The sequence below is a fragment of the Rattus rattus genome, chromosome 9, assembly GCF_011064425.1.
Source record: "Rattus rattus isolate New Zealand chromosome 9, Rrattus_CSIRO_v1, whole genome shotgun sequence".
Lineage (NCBI taxonomy): Eukaryota > Metazoa > Chordata > Mammalia > Rodentia > Muridae > Rattus > Rattus rattus.
This window is the reverse complement of record NC_046162.1, coordinates 47574788-47595362: the sequence shown is the minus strand read 5'-3', so window position 1 is coordinate 47595362 and position 20575 is coordinate 47574788. Positions and strand designations below refer to the sequence as shown.

Sequence of the window (20575 nt, the reverse complement as noted above, 5' to 3'; positions counted from 1 at the left end):
ACCAGTGTGTGTGGACTGGTCCTAGATGCCCTATTTTGTTCTCCTGGTTCACTTGCCTATCCCTGGGCAACATCATGCTGCAGCCTCAGCCCAGATGCTGTGCTGCTGCGCCTTCTCGTCCACGCTGCCTTGGTACTGCTCAGTTCTTCACACCGCCATATAAACTGTGGTGGAAGCTAGACTATCGAGTGACAACACAAAAGCCAGAATTCAGATGGGGACTGGAAGTGGGTTTGCTCTGGATCTACAACCCAGTCTAAAGGAAGCTGACATCTTCACCATACTGGGTGCTCTAATCTCTGGGTTTCTCCTGGCTTTCTCTAAGTGATGTTTCATGGTATTCGGTGTGAAGTTCTCATTAGGTTTATGCCCATGTATTTCTTGTTAGAGAGAGAGAGAGAGAGAGAGAGAGAGAGAGAGAGAGAGAGAGAGAGAGAGAGCTCCATGAATATCTGTGAACTAAGTGTGAGCCCAGTGCCTACAGAGGTCAGAAGGGGGTCAGTTCAGATCCTCTGGCCCTGGAGTTACAGACAGTTGTGAGCTGCCATGTGGTTGCTGAGAGTTGAAGTCAGGACCTCTGGAAGAGCAGTCAGTGCTCTTGACCTCTGAGCCACCTCGCCAGCCCCAATGTGACATTATTTTACTGTATTTACATTATTTTAGCTGCAGGGCAGGTAAAGGGTTAATACAAAGCCCTGTGAGTGACAGGCAGGACTCCTGGCACTAAGCTACGCGGCCCGCTCGGTTATTTTTGGTAATATAATGAAGACCAACTTCACATTCTTACCACTGTGCATTGCGGTTGTTGCTGCTGCTTAGCCTGGAAAGCCCAGTCTGGCGCTTCCCAACAGAGGGCTCTCTTATCCCCCTGGTAATAACAGATACATCACGACTAGATCAATGGCTTAGAGCTGCAACAAATAACAGTCCCTCAAAGTTCAAGGTCTTCGGTTTCATTGTTTGATTAAGCAATGAATTATCTGCATCCAAATAGAGAGGGTCTCCTTATAGATAGCCTTCGTTCAGAAGCCAACTGGACTATTAGGGGAAAATGCTAATCCAGAGTAAAGACTACAGAGAACCCTCCAAGCAATAACTGGTCTGGGAAGTGCATGCAGACCCTAGCCGCTTCTGACAGCCCCTCTGCCACGTTCAGAGTCAGCTGCATAATGTTCAAGAGCGAGTTTAAACTTTGCTTAATACTCTCCAAGGCACACTGCTAACAAAAAAGGATCACACACACAGTTAAGAGTGTAAATTACACATCTGTGTGAAGAAACAGAGGTTAGAGACAGGAGCCTGGAGGCATGTGTGCAGCCACACACATGCAGAATCTCTCCAGAAGGACACGCAGACAACTGTCCAAGATGGCTGCCACCAGGAAGAAATGGGAAAGTGCATGTTAGAGCTGAGAGAACCTTTGTTGTCACTGATAGTTCTTTCCACAGTTGGACTTTTTGTTGCTTAACATAGTACTTTAAGATTTTACCATTAATCTATAACATATGGAAACATAAAAATTATACTGATGTAAACATATAAGCAATAGTATATATTTTAAAATATTTTTCAAAAAAATACTCTATTAAATTACCATAAGTCACTGCAATATCCCAAAGTGTCAAATTTTTGGCTTAATAATCTCAACCAAATCGGTTAATAAAGATGTGGCTCAGTGGGGAAGTATTTGCCTGGCATACACGAGGCCTTTGGTTCAAAGGGGAAAACTCTGAGTCCTAAGAATAACTTTGTCATAAGACAAATGCAATTTTTCCCCCCAAGAGAACATGGTCACTCCCTTGAGCAATAGCTCAGTGGCACAGTGCACTTTTCACAAGGCCCTGAACATGATCCCCAAGGCCCAACCCCAAATAACAAAACAGTTCACCATGTACACCGCATGACTCGTCTCAGATCACTAGTTACTACAGAACAAAAGCAGGTGTATCAGGGGCAGCAGTTATAGCTTAACTGGCTGAGTGCTTGCCAAGACATACAAAGCAGAGAGTGCAATAGGCATGGCTGCACACAACTGTCGTTCCAGCACCTGGAACGACAGAGGACAGAGGCAGGAGGATCAGAAGCCCCAAGACCATTCTCTGGCTGTAGAGTGAATACAAGGCCAGCCTGCACTACATGGTACCTTGTCCTGAAACAAAAGCAAAACAGATGAACCAGTACAAAGGAGGTGCCAGATTTCTTAAGCCCCTCCCCTTTTCAAATCCTCCTTCTGGCTGCCACACTATCAGTCCACACACCAAACTAACTGGTTATAGTTCTCCAGCTTCTGAAGACAAAGCCAGAAGCTACTACTTCTTAAAAACAAGTAAACAAGAATTAACACAGAATGCATGAGATCATGTCTACAGAAGAAAGCAGCACATGAAAGTGTGTGTGTATATATGTGTGTGTGTGTGAGTGTATGTGTGTGTGTGAGAGTGTGACTGTGCTTCTGCATATCTGTGTGCACGTGTTCTGCACGTGTGTATGCTTGCGTGTACATGCATGTTACATGTGGTAGGGTTCATACATGTAAGTGTATGTGTGTGTTAGAGCTGGGTTGTATTGCACAACTCATCACCTCTTGAGGAAGAAGTGGAAAGTGGAAATAGCCCAGCTTCTTAAAAAAGACAAAACTGGGAGGGAGGAGAGGCTAAAAGCAATGATCTAACAAATGGAGTTTAGCATGAATAAAATAACCCAAAGGCCAGTGAGCTACTATTTCTCTAGGACAGAAGCAACAGGAAATGAAAGTCCTTCCTTTGGTCAAAGGATTGGGGATGAGCCTCTGGCTCTTCAAGCATTGTTACCCTGAGGAGAGCTGCGTCAAGGGAGCTAGGGAAGAAAGCGGAGAAGCCCCCACTGTCTGCTCACTCTGCACCCCCATCTCTTCCCATGTTCAGAACATCAACTCTGGTCAAGGCTCTGCCCCACGGAGAACAGGACTGTCCTCGTTTTCAGTCAGAACAATAACTAGCTTGGCTAACCAAGCCAATCGTGGCAATTTAGAGACTTCTTGGCTTCTGGTCTTATTGGGTCATGTGACACAGGCTACTCTATTTCAGTTTTAAGCCAAAGCTAATTGTGAAACTCCCAGGAAGTGGTTCGTTACTCTTAAAAATAGTAAAAACTGGGCTGGAGAGATGGCTCAGTGGTCAAGAGCACTTACTGCGCTTGCAGAGGACCTGAGTTCAGTTCCCAACATGCATATTAGGCATCTCACAACCGCCTGTGTCTGGCTCCTTGGCCCCTGTACATACATGATGCACATAAATTCATGCAGGCACATACACATAAAATAACTAATTTTTTAAAAATGAAAACTGAGAAGTGAGGTGATGGCTCCATGGGGAAAGAACTGGTCATGCAGCCTGAGGTTCAGGTCCCCAGCACCCACATCAATACCAGACAAGCAGGGATTCACTTATACTCCCAGCACTCAGGAGGTGGAGACAGGGGGATCTCTGGAACAAGTTGGATAACCAGGCTAACCAAATTGGCAAGCCCTGGGTTTAGTGAGAGACACTGCCTCCATATATAAGTTGGAAAACAATTATATATGACACTGACCTCTGGCCTACACACCACACACACACACACACACACACACACACACACACACACACACACACACACACACACATACAAAAATAACTAGAAAAATGTAAGAATCAACAGAAAATCTATTAAAAGCAGAATTAAGAAGTGGGTATAGTGTTAAGAGCAGATATCAGGTATCAAAAGCCTATGTGCAAAAAGGCGAGCATTGACACAGCAACAGCAAGATTAAGAAAGAAGGCCAAAGCTTGCCTTTCATCCCAGCACCTGGGAGGCAGAGAGAGGCAATCACTGAGTCTGAGGCCAGCTTGGTGCACAGAGCACGTTCCTGGACAGCCAGCATACACTGGAAGCACTGGCCTGTAGACTGTAGAGCTGACAGTCACACATAAAGGTCCAGAGGTGACCCACAGGAATGTGTCACGTGACAATGTCAGCACCTCTATCTTGAAAAGCTGAAGTCATACACAAAACTACAAAGGCCAAATTAGAGAAGAGTGGGGTTCACATTCTCAGTCAGATACTTAAAATTACAATTGCTTAAAATTACTATTATTATTACTACTGATACTGTGTGTACATAATGGTGTAATCAGAGGAACCTCGGGAGAGTCAGTTCATTCCTTTCATCTACTTTTCGGTGGGTTCCAGGATCAAACTCAGCTTGTCAGGCTTGTGTAGCAAGCACTTTATCCTCTGAGTCACCATCTTGCAGCCCAGATGTTTCTGAATACTAAAAGCCACAATCCCAATACTCGGGAGGCAGAGACAGGCAGATCTCTGAGTTCAGGGTCAGCCTGGTCTACAGAGTAAGTTCCAGGACAGCCAGGGCTACAGAGAGAGACCCTGTCTGGGGTTGGGGGAGTGGAGAGCCATGTTTCTTTAGACCTTGGGTCTCTGTAAGTACATGGAGTACGTGCATGCATCTCTACTCGATTGCATACGACAAAACTCTCCTTGGGGAAGCCAAGCGCGCAGGCAAACAGGTGCAGGAACTGCTGACACAGGTCTGCCTGGCTCCGAGCCAGTGGGTGATAGTTTCCAAATGCCATCAGAATTTCCAATGCATGTGCTCCCAGACCCAGCCACCACTCCTGAGAGACATTTTGACACCTAAGAAGTCACCTACATTTCAGATCATCTGCTCTGCATTTGCAGGGGCTGGAGGGAGACAGTCTCACATATCCCAGACCAGTACTGAATTTTTGTGGTAGAAACTATTGAACTTTTGTAACAGAAAGACTGAGAAAAAGACACAACATATAACTATTAATTAGTTGAATTGTTGTATGCGTACATGATGAAATATACTAATACTAATATCTAATTTAATACTAATTTAATATTAATTTATTACTAATAACTTAATACTAAACTATCAACTACAAATCTGAATGGGAAGATATCTCTAAGATATATAATAATGTATAAGGCATGTATGAAAGATGGTGAACTATAAGAGAATATACTCCTGTTTATTGCTATTAAGTTTCAAAAACTCCTAGAAGGATATGGGCAAAAACATTAATTACTTTGTAGGAGTGAGGGTCAAAACGAGAGGACTTTCCCTGAATCCTGGTAAATGCTTTTCAGATTTCCTAGCCACAGGAATATTTTACTCATGCTAAGTATCTTCTTCCTCTCCTATTGCTCTGCCCCCAGTGCAGCTTAATAGCTGCTGCATCCATCTGGAAACCATGAGAGGCTTCGGGCTGAGCGGAAGGCAGAGGAGCAGAGGATAACGGACAGCAGCACCAGGCAGCTCAGTTAGCCAGTGTTCTAACGTGGGGCCTCCTTTAGGAGGACGCTTTAAGTAGATTTGGTAGGATTATCTGTTCCCTGTGGCTGAAGGAGTCAATCCTAACTGCATGGTGAACCAAACTCATGCCCTCTGTAGGCACCTGCACTCACATGCAAACGCGTGATCTTACAAACAGCCTAATCATTCTTCTTACGGCTTATAGCATTTAGATATATGCTCTACTCATCATCACCACCTAGGCTCATTCCCAAACACAGCCATCATGCATGATGCTGGGTGAAACTTAGGTATGCAAGCATCTAGTGTATGATGGTTCCTCTGGGTATATTCCTAAGGAACGGTGCTGCTGGGTCATATATTAGCTCTATGGGTTTGTTTTGTTTGTTTGTTTGTTTGTTTTTTAAGGCACTCTATAATAATTTTTTGAGGCATTCTATAATGACTTCCACAACAGCTTCTGCCAGGAGTCACTCCACTCCTCCCAGTGTTTGTTGCTGTTTGTTTTCCAGATGGCAGCCATTAGGGTGAGACAGAACCTTAGTAATTTGAGTTACATCCCTGACGGCTGAGGATGTAGAGCTCTGGACTCTCTGTGACCTTGCTGATCCGTCATACTTTTCAAAAGTGTCAGACCAGTTCATCTGGCCTTAACAGGTCTGTTGGTTCTTTCATGTTCACACGTCTGTCGGAAGAAAAGCTGCTAGGCTCTCTGCCATTTTGTGGGCTGCACCATCGGTCTCCTTCCCCGTGTGGGAGCCATTTCTTTTTCTTGGGTGCTAGAAACTGAACCCAGGACTTCAGACTCTAATCCACATTCTCAGCCACCATTAGCCTCCTATTTTGATACATTCCCCCTTTGTCAAAATATACTATTCCTTGAACTGTTAAGTCCTATTTAGAAAATCCTGTCTATGCCCATATCTTGAAATGTGTACTTCTAGACTCTTACACCGTTTTTTGCTCCATTTGTAAACTGATTTTTGTACAGGGCGAGAGTCAGGCATTGAGTTTCAGCCTGTGAAATGTGGGTATCCAGTTTCCCCAGCACCATTCGTCAAAGAGGCTGTCTATTCTGCAGTGTGGCTGCGGCTGTGTGGCTTTGCTTCGGATCCTCTATTCTGTGGATCCTCTCTTCTGTGCGCTGGCCCAAGTGCCGGTTTCCATGCCTGTTCCGTGCTTAGCTCGAGTGGCTCCATATCCTGAAGTCTGATGCTGTGCTCTCTCTCCCGACTGCTGACTAGAAAAGCAGCAGGGCTACATGCTTACCTATCAAATTACTCAAAATAACCAGGGAGCCCAGAGTATATGCCGCCCCTGCCCCAGTTCAGTACTGTAGCCCCAGCTTCCTGCACAGGAAAGTTGGAGCCACGTGACCACCTCCAGCCAATGGCCAGAGGGTAAGATAGTTGCAGGCCAAATCGTCTAAGAGGGAATAGTGCTCCACATCTCTCTCTGCTCCATCCACATGATACGTGGCCTTGTGTTACAATAGCACAGCCCTGTGACGAGACAACCTGGACCTCTGAGTCGCTGAGAAAGCTTTTTATTAAACACACCTGACAGTCACAGCCTTTAGTTTCCCAAGTAGCCGATCACGTCTTGGAGTGGCTTCCAATGAACGAAAACTTGCTGTGTTCAAGTGTACCCAGTTCTAGGATAGGACTTTGGAGGGATGCAGACACAGAGGAAGTAGAGAGGTGTTCCTTCATTCAGGAGAAACTCTTTAAGCACTGTGTAGCCTTTGATCCCTGTCATCAGGATACTTAAGATCTCCATCAAGAGGCAAAAAATATATTTAAAAAAAAGGTAAACGATGAGTGCTGGCTCCTGTGACATCACTAGCTAAACAGGCTCACACTGATACAGAGGACGATGCGCTCACTCTTCTGCTGAGTTCACTGTTTCCTGACATGGTGTGTGTCATGTTACCGTATGGGTATTCCAGGGACTACACCCTACAAAGAGCAAGCGCTCTCTCTTAGTGCTAACTTCAGGCTGCCACATCCCGAGAGGCAGGGATGGCGACGGGCACACACGCTAGGCACTGTGAGCTTTATCACAGCATTCTTGCATCTGTATCCATGTTTACTACACTGCCGGGGAACCTAATGAATGAGCCCCACTACCAGGAGATCACCATAGTGATGCCAGACTTGGTGCAGACACCTGGTTGGCATAACATACTCAGCCCAGAACTCCTCAGCAATCCTCCAGCCTCAGCCCCCTAGCTGGGTCTACAGGCATGGGCCATCATGCCCTGCAAGAGAAGTTTTATATGCTTTTTTTTTTTTAATTTAATTTTTTTAACTTACTCATTTTGAGAGGTTATATTTTTAATGTAAGATTTAATGTAATTTTTCTCATGCATACTTGGGCTGCCCACACAGTGATATAAAATACATACTGTATAGTCTATGTTTTCAGTAGATCAGGAGAAAAGTGGGTGTCTAAAATTAAAGTCATTCTATTCCTAGAAAATGTGACATTTCGTTATCACCACCTTTTGATTCTAGCAAGCTGCCATTTTGCTAGCATCCCTTTCCTGACATAAAACTACCAACACAAACTCCAAATAACTTGCCTTCCCATAATCCTCTGTGTGGTTAGCGATGTGGAGTTAAGCTTAGCCGGTTAGCCACCCACGACAGCCGAGTTAATCTCAGAGACCGTCACAGCGCAGTGGAGTATGCAGTCATTCCTCTCTCTCTTCACAAAGCTCCAGCTAATTGCGAGGCTCGGCAATGCTCTGAATGCAAAGGGCAGCCGGCTTTCAAGTCAGCAGCTGTGTCACTGCTTATCGTGCTCCGAGGGACACTGTTGCACAGAGGCTTCCTTAACAACTGTCCAAATACCTAAATTAGCCAACCATTGCTTATTTGGTCCCAGGCTTACTGCTCTAGAATAATGACGGGTGATCTGCGAGGTGAAATGAAGACTCTGTCACATGAGGGCTACACATTCAATTATGGGATCAGCTCGTTAATGTCTGCTTAAAGGAAGTGTTAATCCAAACTGACGTTTGCCAAGACGCTTCCCTCCCTAATAAGCTCCGTCTGAGAGAAGAGGAGATTGGAGGAAAGGTACGGGAGGCTTCTGAGAATGAGGGACACGGGCTTCGCAACGCAAGCAGAAGCAAGAAATTTCAGGCTCAGCATCCCTTCGCTCACTGGGTACCCTTAAGGTTTCTGCATCAGCAATGGTGCCATCTCCCTGCTTAGTTAGAGCAAGGCAACCACCCTGGGGGTGCACTCTCATGACCCCGAGTACCCAGGGACTCTCCTAACCCCATTTTGGAGTGGCTTCTCTCTAGTATGCGTCTCCTTACTAGCTGGGCTTTCCTACACTGTCTACGGGACTTGCACTTCTCGTACAGGCACACACAGACATATTCCTGTTAGGATGGGCACAATGGCGCTAACCAACCCCAGTCCCACAACGGTTTGCTAAGAAACTGAGGAGTTCACCTAATAATCCGCTACCATTCTCCTTCTTTATGTTTCCGTTGTGGCTGATTCCTATTTGGCCCACTGATTTCTTACACAAGGCAGGAGTCATGCTCTGGGAAATGGGCCCCTCTCCTCAGCCCTCTCCTTGGCAGTGCGTACGTACTTGTTAAACACAACTTCTCTGGCAGCTTACTGAAGGACAAGCTGTGTGTGTACATGTGTGTGCATGCACTGCCTTGGGCTCTCTATCTTGGGGAAATACGGGTAAGTTCGGCCAGTGACCTTACACGATGCAACATCCAGAATTCATATTACTCCAGTTTATTCTGATTAGCACAAGTCATCCCAACCACTTACCAACAGACTGATATGTAGCTGCTTTGGGTCCAGGTGGGTCAACCTTAACACACAGTCTTAGTGACAGGAATGGAAGGTCCTCAGGCCTCTGGCCCAAACCAAGTCTGTCTTTGCTCTGAATCTGCCAGGTTTCCTAAAATTCTCCCATCCAGTCATTTGCTTTGGTTTAAATCCTAGGATCTGAGGATGCTTTGATTAAAATAGACATAGAAGATAAGCTACTAGTCAACGTTGGTCTGATAGCTAGATCTAACAGAAGACTGTCTAGTAATGAACGAGGCAACAGGCAGCACACTGGGGCCTGGGAGGGGACAGCTGGGAGGGTGGGTAATGCCAGGGGCAGCACATGGAAAAGACTGGCCAAGGAGGCCAGGTCACTTGAGGAGTAGAGCATGTGATGGTGAGACAGAAGGTTCTCACACCTGGCAGCAGCTTGAGCTTCCCCTAACCCAGTGGAGACTCAACACTCCAGAGATGACACCTTTAAAGACATTGATTTCACTGTTTGCAAAGCTCATAAAGGCAATCACCTCATCTGGTTCTAATAACAACAAAAAAATGGGCAAAACATGGCCCAGTTTTAAATCAATGGACTAGAACCCCAGGTGAGTGAGGGACTAGTAAGCTGCCTGGTCCAGCCCTCTCTATTATGGAAAAGTTACAATTTGATCTCTAGGGACTAGAGAGATGGCTTGGTGACTGTGACCCTATGCTGCTCTTTTTTTTTTTTTTTAACTTTTCTATTTTTTGGAGCTGGGGACCGAACCCAGGGCCTTGCGCCTGCTAGGCAAGCGCTCTATCACTGAGCTAAATCCCCAACCCCATCTTATGCTGCTCTTACAGAGGACCCATTTGGTTCCTAGCATCCATTCAGTGACTTAAACCACCACTAACTTCAAGTCCAACTGCCTCCGATTCCTCTGGCTTCTAAAGGCACCTGTACTCATGTGCATACACACACACACACACACACACACACACACACACACACACACACACACACACACGGAACCCAACCTTTCCAGCAGGCTGGCTTTAGAACTGACTACCCTCCTGTGTCCTTTTGAAAGGTGATGCTGTAAAGAGTGGCTGAGTTAGCAGTGTCTGGTGTCTAGAAAGCAAACAGAGTATGTGCCACTCTCCTCCTCCTCCCCCTTCCTCCTTCCTCTGACACAGTGTCTCACTGTGACCCAGGCTGGCCTATGTATCCAAGCAATCCTTGGTCTCACAAGAGCCAAGGTTACAGGAGTGGGCAACTACATCTGAGCTATTATTTCCCTCTCTTGCCTACAGTGAAGGCTCTTACTGGAAGATGTCATTTCGTCTCATCTGGATTCCTCTGCTGACCTGCCCTGGCTCACCAATCTGGATCAGCAGCCTCTCACTCCATCCCCTGTATCTACAGGACTGAACAGTGCCAGAGAGCACTAAGGAGTCTCAGTTAAGTTTGCCCCACAAGCTTCGGCCTGCATTTTAAAACCTCGCCCAGACACAGCCTCTTGTTCATTAACCCCAGCTTTCATCCTTCACAAAAGTGACTTAATTTCGCCTAGCTTTGTATATTTTGTAAATTCTTCCTGACGCCTTGACTCAAGTGTGCCAGAGAACCGTCGAACCGACAGGAATGAACTGCTGCTTTCCCTCCGGCTCACCCTAGGACAGTGGTGTGCAAGCCTCCAGCTTATGACAACCGCCTGAAGCCACCCACCCCAACTCAGAGTGAACGTTTTTAAGTGGGGTGTGGCAGCAGCCCTTGGGACACTACAAAATCCCTCAAAATCAACTAAGCAGAAAGCTGATTCCTGTGAGCTCCAGGATGGATGCGTCACTCAGTGCCAGAGCCCTGGAGAGGAGAGCAGTCTCTCTTCTGAACTTGTTTCCTTCTGTGATATTCCCAACCATGAACTTAAGGTCCAGAAGCAGGGAGAGGCCGATGCTAAAAGTGTAACAATTCATCCTTCATTAGCCCCAGCAATGGAGGCTGTGTTCAGGGCAGCTGTTAGCTATATGCACTGCCCATCACAGGCTGGCAAAGAACCTGGGGAAGAAAGCCGCCAAGGAAGCCCCCTCCCTCTATGGCTTTGTCCTAGCCTCACTGGGACACAATTTTCAATAAGCCAACTTCAGGAGTTTACCTGGCAGAAAACTCAAAGAAGGCAAAAGAAAACTGCGGGCTGTATTCTCCATGAGTATGCCCCACCTAACAAGAGCTTAAGCTGAACACACCAGGCTTATGAAATCCGGGGAATTAATGAAAACTAAAGGCAGTAGGAAAATACAATCAGATGCTATAAACAAGCAGACTTTGTACAGAATAGAAACCATCGCTCACTGCTAGAGCTCTGAAGAGGAGAGTAGCTTCTCTTCTGAACTCGTTTCCTCCTGTCGTGACGGCACCTGAGTCCTCAGGGGCCTGGGTGTCCCTGTAAATGAAAGCATCGTACCTGATCAAATCCGGCTCGGAACCCTCATTCTTAAACGATGCCAGGAGCAGTCTCTCTCGGGTGACAAGGTCATCCAGAAGGTTCTGTCTTCGATCCCCCTCCAGTTGTGTTCTGTGGTCAGTTGTTAAGGTCCAACAGTGGGTGGCTTAGCTCATTTCCCTAAGGCTTTATTAACCCAAGTCACCTGCAGCCGTTACAGGCTCCACCTACTGCTACCCAGTATCCTTCAGGTAAATGACCCTGACTGTACCACTGCAAATGGATAATGCAGACACTGACAGAGATCACTATTAGAGTCCTATCACTAAAGAGTATACCACATAAAAGCTGGTTTGCCTGTCTATTTCTTTTGCCAGTGAACAGTCTACAAGGGCAAGCTGGAGCCTTAGGCTTAAGCTACAGGTTTTAGCTTTCAAGGGTGTCTGCTAACTCATCAATGCCCTAAGATGGGGCCGGGATGACTCCTAGCAGTGCAAAAACAAACTCAAAACACCCTTCCCACAAAGCCTAAGGTTTGGAAAGGGGGAGGTGTCTCCCGTGAACGTAATAGCTCAGATGGAAGCTTCGTGAAAGTTGTTTTTGTGCATCAATGTGCTGTGAAAGATGTTTCTGTCAGCTCAGTAGTTAGAAGTACTATAGATCTTTGTGGGAAACCAAAACAAGTCGACATGTTATTCTAGTAAATGTGGCAGACTTGGAACCTAAAGGCAGAGCTTCACCTGTCGAGACAGATGCTCCTTTATTGTTGGTGTGTGTGGGGGTTGGGGAGAGGGGTTCACGTCACAGTGCATGTAAAGGTCAGAGGACAACTTTGTGGGGTCTGTTCTCTCCTTTTTCACCCTTCCATTGACTCCTGGAATCCTCCTCAGAGCTGCAGGCCTGCAGGACAGGTGTTACTGACTGAGGTGATCACCAGCCATGGCTGTTTCTTTATATGGAACTCCAGAACATTTACATCTTTCCGTAGGTTTTGTGGTACTAGGACTTATCTCCTGAGCCATTGGATTTACTGCCAAGCCACACCCTCAGTCCTTAACCCAAAGTTCCGTTTTTGTTTGTCTTTCTGAGACCCAGTTTACTATGTAGCCCAAGCTGGTCTCCCACTCCCGATCAGCTCCCTGAGTGTACGCACTAGCTTTCTTGAAACAAAACAGTAGATGCTAAGTTCTGTGGGTTCACCGGAACAGAGCTGAGGAGGGGCACGGTGAGTGAGCTGCCGCCCTGCAAGCCTGAGGCCTTGTGTTTGGATTCGGGACAGCTCTGGGAAGCAGACCTGGCAGGGTTCACCTGAAGCCGCAGAACTGGTGGGAAGGGGGAATGGAGACTGGCAGACCCCAGGCAACTCTCTGCCAGCCCAAATCCATGAACTTGGGGTTCACCAAGAGACCTCTCTCAAGAGAGTGAAGTGTGAAGAGATTGAGGAAGATGCTGCACATGGACCTCCGGTCTCCACATCTGTGTGTGTATAACCACACGTCCACACACACTCAAAACGGTAAAAGAAATGTTGAAGAAAGGACAGGACATGGGAAGTAAACAAACAAGATTTAAGAAAAAAATCTTGTGTCTGACATCAAATAGAAAAAGAAAAACAAACAAGGGGTATCTGGCTTTGATTTTTTTTTACCGAATGGCGGTTTCATCAGATCTGAAGGCTGGCAATGAGAAGCAGGGCTGGCCACTAATACCAGTTCTGGCAACAACAGGAAGCATGAAAGACGGCTGCTTCGGGTTACAGATCCTTTTCTTTGTAAAAAACAGATCATAAGGGGCTGGCGAAATGGTTTAGCAAGGAAGGTGCTTGCCACCAAGCCTGAGGACCTCAGTTTGAGTCCCAGAACCCGTATGGTAGAAGAGAACTGACTCCCTCGAGGCCTCTATCTGCCACATGCACACCACAGGATGAGTGTGTCCACACGGGCACACCGTACATTCACAAATACATAAGTCTAAAGGGGTCATAAAACATTGTGTTCAGGCCCCAAAGTTTCTGAGAACTCAGCAGAACCCAGGATTAGCATCACTACTGCCTGGGAGGGAAATCCACGGCTCAGGGATCTACGAGTTCTGCTGTTAATTTTGCACAGAGAAGTGTTGGCTAGCTAGTAGGAACAGTAAACAAACCCCGGCAAAAAAAAAGTTTCCCTCAATAACAGAGTTATTAGAAAAATCATAAATCTCCTAAGCCTGAGTCTTTGCACCATAGTTACTCTACATATTAAAAAATAATAACAATAAATGGCTTCTCTCAACATTCCAGCACGCCACATGTCCTTGGGTCCAGTCACCCCCATCACTTTTCCATCTCCTGCTGACAGCAGTTACCAAGCACCCCAGCTTGGAAACCATGGTGTTGCAACTGTAACTAAGAAACAGAACCCCACATATTCTTATTCTTATTCTTCTTTAATAAAAAGGCCAAATATTCATCTTCTGATCAGTGCCAACCAAGAACAAGTATCTATCTGTGTCTTTCAAATTAATGATAAACTGCCAATAAAGCAGAGAGCTCTTATTCGATTTAAGCAGTGTTCCTTGGTGATGGGGCAGGGAGAAAACAGAAGCTGTGAAAAGAATTACACAGGACAAGGCCAAACGGAAACTCTACGTTGTGGGGCTGTTAGTTATGTCCCAATATCAGCTAGCCTTCCCTACATGTTCTGCCCGCCTACCCTGCAGACATGACGTTCTGTAGAGGTCTTATTAATCAGCCTCCCAAGCAAACATACACTGGACACTCGCTGAACAAAACTCCAGGGTTAAAATTATATAAAAATCCAAATGGCCCTGGAACTTAAAACATTAAAAGACAAAATTGTATCACTATTATTAGGAGAATGCATAGGATGTTTTAATAATCTTGAATGAAAAAAATCTTTCTAGGAAGGGATGAAAATCTACAGATAGTGGATTAAAAACCTAGAAGACTGTATAAAACACAGGGTACGGTGTGTGTGTTTGTGTGTGTGCACGTGCGCGTGTACGTGCATGTACATGCATGTACGTGTGTGTGTGTGTGTGTGTGTGTGTGTGTGTGTGTGTGTGCCGGGTCGGAGTGTGTGTATGCAGATGTGTGCTATGCACCTGTATGAACAGTTCACGCACACAGGGAGACTAGGTGTCCTCCTCTATCCTCTACTGTTTCCCACTTCCCTTTTGAGACAGGGCCTCACACAGAACCCAGAGACCACTGACTGACTAGACTGTGCCAGGCTTTTATGTGACGGCGGCTGGGTGTCCGAACTCAAATCCCCAAGCTTGCAAAGGAAGCACTCTGTCCACTGAGCCATCTCCCCAGTCCAATTATATAAAAGTTCTTGAAGCCTCTGCAAAATAAAACTTCTAACAACAAAAAGTAGGCAAAGGCCACGACACAACAAAGCAAGAGGGCACCAAAGCCTCTGGTGGGAGACAGGTGCCGAGAGTGAGTAAAAGGAGAGATTCCAAGACCCCTCCTTTACCTATCAGATTAGAAAGCTGGCAAGAAGTCTGGAAAGGACTTGGGAAGCTGGCGCTTGCCTACCCTCCTGAGGGGAATGTCAATGGGCTTAACCAACTGCCAGGCTGCCTTCTATGAGCCTAACAAAACGTCAACATTCCCAACAGATCGTATGTGCAAATGCAGCAACTTGAGAGCACAGAAGTTCGCTACAAATTTATTTCAGCAGATTCTGGAAGCATCCTGAATATCCACCAATAAGGAACTGAGGCATCGATGCAATGGAGCGACTTCAGGTCAAAGAGAAAGCCACTTAAGAAGTGATGGTGGGGGCTGGGGATTTAGCTCAGTGGTAGAGCGCTTACCTAGGAAGCGCAAGGCCCTGGGTTCGGTCCCCAGCTCTGAAAAAAAAAACCAAAAAAAAAAAAAAAAAAAAAAAAAAAAAAGAAGTGATGGTGGTGGTGACGGACAATTCTGGGTATATACAAGGGCACACTGGAATCATTTTTACATGGAATAAGCTCTAAAATGCGGTGCTCAAGCAAAATGAAGGGAGGAGAGATGCAGCAACAGCAACAAGCTAACCAGTGGACAGCGAACGTTCTCATAAAGATCAGGCAGAAGTATGTCTGCACGTACGTGTGTGTGTGTGTGTGTGTGTGTGTGTGTGTGTGTGTGTGTGTGTGTGTGCGCGCGTGCGCGCGCACATGCATACGTGCATGTAGAAAATACTTCAGAAGTCTGTAAAAAAGTGACCATAAGGGAAGAGAAGTGGCAACTCGAGGTGTAAGAAGTAATAAATAATGTCATTCATTACTGTGTGCATATGCACGACCAAGGTGTATGTGCCAAAAGGAAAAAAAAGATCTGAGAACTACAAAGTGGTCCCTTTACTACCTGAAGAACTTCATATTTATTTGTATGTACGTATGTACGTACTAAGTATTTCCTATTTAGAAAAGTCTGGGATGAGAAACCCAAACTCGAGAGAAACCCACAAACGTTGTTTGTGATGAAGAATGAGATAGGACAGGATGTCATTGTGGGAGAAAAGGAAGTTCCTGGTTAAAAAAAAAAAAAAAAAAATATTAGTAGAAAAATTTTTTATGCTAAAAAAAGCCTTTAAATGTACGTTCTGAAATGAAACAAATGTAACAAATGCAAGTTCCAGGTTTGAAGTAATGCGTAGAAGGAGCCAGCACTTGGGACCAATGTGAGGGGCAGCAGGAGCGGGTGACTGGGTCTGCAGATGAGTGACTGAAGATGCCTGGCCTAGAGGGGCCATTTCTCATTGTTTCTCTGGAAGAAATGGGGAACCAGCATGAATCAGCTGTCGAGGCTAAAGCCCAGCTCTTTCTACGCTGTGCCAGGGAGCTTCCTCCTGTGTGTTTGCTGGACACGAAACACCAGGGCTTCTCCACCCCAAGGCAGCCAGCACGGCTCGCTGCCTCCTACCGCTGTTGAAAACACTAGCAGTACAGCAGGAGCATCTCTAACCCCAAGTCCAAACTCTCAAGTGCTCTGAGATGTGAGCTTTTGAGCTCATGACGCCATAGGTGGAAGATTTTATAACATGAAACTTTGATTTGTGCACAAATTACTTTAAATAGTCTATAAACTTAACTCTGGGCTACATGTAAACACACGTTTTATGCTTCCACGTGAGCCCCCGTTGGAAATGTCTCATCGTGGACATATAAACATTCCTAGATCTGAAATACTTCTGGTCCCATGTATTTTCGATAATTCGGTATCCCTAGAGACTCCTGCTAAACTCAGAAAACTACACAATTAGCCACCCCGCCTTGTTTTATATTTCATTTATACTATATTAACACATTGAAACAAGAGACCCTCAAAGAGATGGATGAAGGGGAAGTGATAGGAAACTGCATAACTGTGCCATCTATGATCTACGCTGCATGTATGTGGACACGTGTATGTGGACATAGCTGGAGACAGACAAGCTGTGCCTAAGGCTAAGGAAGGGAAGAAGAACAGAGGACCCAGTCGAGGGCTGGTGCCAGGAGTCCCCTCTCCCACTACCCTGGTGAATAACAAAGTCAGAGAACGGAGGAACAGGAGGAAGTCATCACTAATTGGCGCTTTGCCACTGGCACCACTGATATTTTTGTGTAACCTGGCGAAGTCGTGGAAATGTGAGGTCTGATCCTCTGTGACGATTCCTACTACCCATGTACCAAAGCCCAGCTTCTTTGCTGCACCCAACAGAGCATTGTGCCTACTGGCAATCCTTCAGGAGCTCAGCAAATGCAGAAAAAGCTGTTAGAAGGTATTTTCACAGGACTTAATGTTTTTGGCAACCACTGGGGGTTGGATAGATGGCTCAGTTGTTAACAGTGCCTGCCGCAGAGCATGGGGATGTAATTTCTATCCCTGCGACCCTCAGAGTGGAAGGAGAGACTTCCCTCCTCCATACATACACACACAAAGTAAAAATGTAATTAAAAAAATTAAGACTGTAGTCTTTACCTCGTGACCCGCGCTCCACTGGAGAAGGAAGCCTCTGAGGTTCCACACCTTAACAGAGAACTCTAAGACAACTTAAGAACTGAGTCACTAAGAGGTTTTCATGGTTTACTGTATAAAATTTTTTTATATTTATTTTATGTGTATGAACTGTTTCGCCTGCATGTGTGCAGCACGTGTATGCCTGGTGCCCTTGGAGGTCAGAAGGCATAGGTCCCCTGGAACTGGATCCGCCACGTGGGTGCTGGGAACTAACCCAGGTCCTCTGCAAGTGCAACAAGTGCTCTTCACCACTGAGCCATCTCTGTAGCCCCTCGTCTGGATCCGGTAAACTATCAAATTCAGTAAGGCACTAGGTTAGACTGGCCTGGTTACTACTGATAAGTACCTTATTTTCACACTTCATTGTTTGTGTGTGTGTTGCACAACTAGTGTGGAAGGCAGAGGAACTTATAGGAGCCAGTTCTCCTCTTCCACTGTGTGTCCCGGGGTCAGGCTCAGGCCATCAGGCTTGGTGGCACGTTCCCTTACTTGCTGAGCCCCTTCCACAGCCTGGTGACTATCTCAATTGATGGGAGGGGCCCATCCCCTGAGGCACTTCAAAAATACTTCTCCAATTTCCCAAAACAGGATTAGTTCCACCTCGTAGATAATGCAACTCCAACCAGGGAAGGCTGAACTCACTGGCCTCCAGTGATAGGGTTGCCCTTCACCCTCAACCCTGTGTGGTCCCCAAGTCTGCATTGATCCCACAGCACCAGGGTGCCAGACTTCCAAGCCAGGGACATGGGCAAGCAGCTACACTTGGCTGTGTATGGATTAGAGGTTCAAAGGCAAAAACCAATAGCAAACAGAACTCCCATGTCTTTTTTCCCCCACATTCCCAGATGCCACTGAAAACTCTGTCAAAGAGAGTCAGTGTTGGAGAATTTCATCTCAACTGCAGCCCCAGTGATGATGCTTCTAGGACCTCCACATCTCCCCACTGCTGCAGCCATTCCACTCACCACACGGTGGTTATCACACCTTCCCACCACTGTTCCTAAAACACAGAGGTTAGGACCATTAAAAGAGTCTAAAAAAAAAACCTATCTATACAGGCCCTCTCTGAAGGCACCAAAATGCCTTTTGATACTGAATACTTTTGAAAGGAATGGTTTCCTCTTTTTTTAAAAAAAAAGAAAAGTAAAGACTGGGGCTGGAGAGTTGGCTCAGCAGTCCAGAGCACTTGCTGCTCTTCCAGAGGATCTGAGTTCAGTTCCCAGGACCCACATCAGGAAGCCCTCCACAGAACCAGCTTACACTCACAAAGGGTAAAGGTTTGAAAAGCTAACAAAGGAGGAGGCCCATGGAAAGCCAGCTGAGAATATTTTTAGTACTACGTGAAATTCCACATGAAGCCTCCCACAGCACAGTGTATTCTTCAACGCAGTGAGGTACTAAAATTACTATGACAGAAAAGCTAGAAATAGAAGCGAGTGCTTTCTGTGCACGGTGGCTCACTACCATAACCCAGCACTTACGAGGCTGAGAAGTAGTGGGATTGCCTATCGTTTGAGGCTAGCCTGGGATACAGGATGAGACCCTGTATCAAAGACATTAATGAACTATTTTAGAAATGTATCCAGCAGATTTGAGCACCCTGGCTGCAGGACTGTCTTATTAATTAATTACAAGCTAATGGAGTCAAAGCACACCGTGTTCCTTTGGAAAACAACAACAGAGCCACTTTTCAGGAAAGAATGTGGTATCTCATGTCTATGCTCATGAATCTAGCTGTCTAGAAAAAACTTATCTTTCTGGTACCTCCTAGTAGTTTTTGGACAACCTAACGAAGACAGGGGGACATAAACATGTTCAGGAAAGGACCATCAATTCTCGGTTATGCAGCATAGCAAAGAAATGTGCTGATCGAATATTCCCGTTTAAAAGGTCACCCGGTGCAGGTGGTGGTGTTCACCTTAATCTCAACACCCAGGCAGGCAGAGGCAGGCAGACCTCTGAGTCCCAGGACAGCCTGCTCTATGTAGCAAGCTCCAGGCCAGGAAGAATTACACAGTCATTCAACATGAACTGCTCCCTAGAACGGTAATTAAAAGTTGCCCTGTCTGGGCCGGAGAGACAGCTTACTGGTTATGAGCATTGGCTGCGTTCGTACAGGAAACAGTCCGCCCACACTGGACAGCTCACAACTGCCTGTAACTCCAGCTCCGAGGGATCCAACACCCTTTCTGGCTTTCTCAGGTACCGTGCGCACAAGGACACATACACACAAACACAATATAAAATAAAATTAAAATGATTTTTAAAGAGCCATTCTATCGGTGATTTGTGGCCACTTTTTAAACTAAAGATCATGATGTCATAAGGTATAAGTAACAGGCCACAGGGACCGCTACTTAAACCTTCAGTGACTGAGGAGGTCCTTGAGGAGCTGTTCGACAGCAACATGCAGTAAGGGGAACTCAGCTTTAAACAGTGGACCTGGAGCCGGATAGTCATGTGCTTGAATCCGACTCTTGTATCCCTAGCTGGAGGGTCCTGGGAAAGTTACTGGCGTATCCAGGATTCTCTCTCTGTAAAACTCCCTGCTGTGGTGTTAGGATCTCTCCACCTATTTCTGTAACACAAGGTGCCAAGGTTGATCTGGCCAAGTCACCTTTCTTTATAAAGAAGAAAAGAAACCACCAAGACCAAGCATATGAAGCAACGAGCACCGATGAGCTTCCATCTGAAGTGGCTGAAATCTGGAGGAAAACCTGAATTATTAAAAATGTTTAAGAGGAAGGATGGTGGAAAAAAGGGAGACTAGAAGAAGCTACCTGGGGGTGGAGCCGTAGAACACGTGCTTAGCATGTCCAGGACTCTGGGTTCAATCCCGAGCATCAAACAAGCTAACAAAAGAGGTTGTATCTATTCGCCACCTCCTTTCCACGCTAGGAAAAAAGGCTTCCTTGAAAACAGGTTTAGGAGCGCCCCCATGTGGTGTATGGTATGAATTTCACCTCTACCAACAAAACTCAACTATTTGAAGGAAAGAAGAAAAAAAATATTTTACAAAGCTTTTATAATCCAGTTG

At 46.0% G+C, this 20575-nt stretch overlaps 1 protein-coding gene across 1 annotated transcript in view; it reads right to left on the bottom strand.

Moving 5' to 3' along the window:
- Stx8 (syntaxin 8) overlaps positions 1-20575 on the bottom strand; it is a 233929-nt gene that overhangs the window by 206014 nt on the left and 7340 nt on the right. Inside the window, exon 4 of the mRNA XM_032911651.1 lies at positions 11568-11678. Within this exon, the coding sequence (XP_032767542.1) occupies positions 11568-11678 (111 nt within the window). The remainder of the gene's footprint in view (positions 1-11567; positions 11679-20575) is intronic.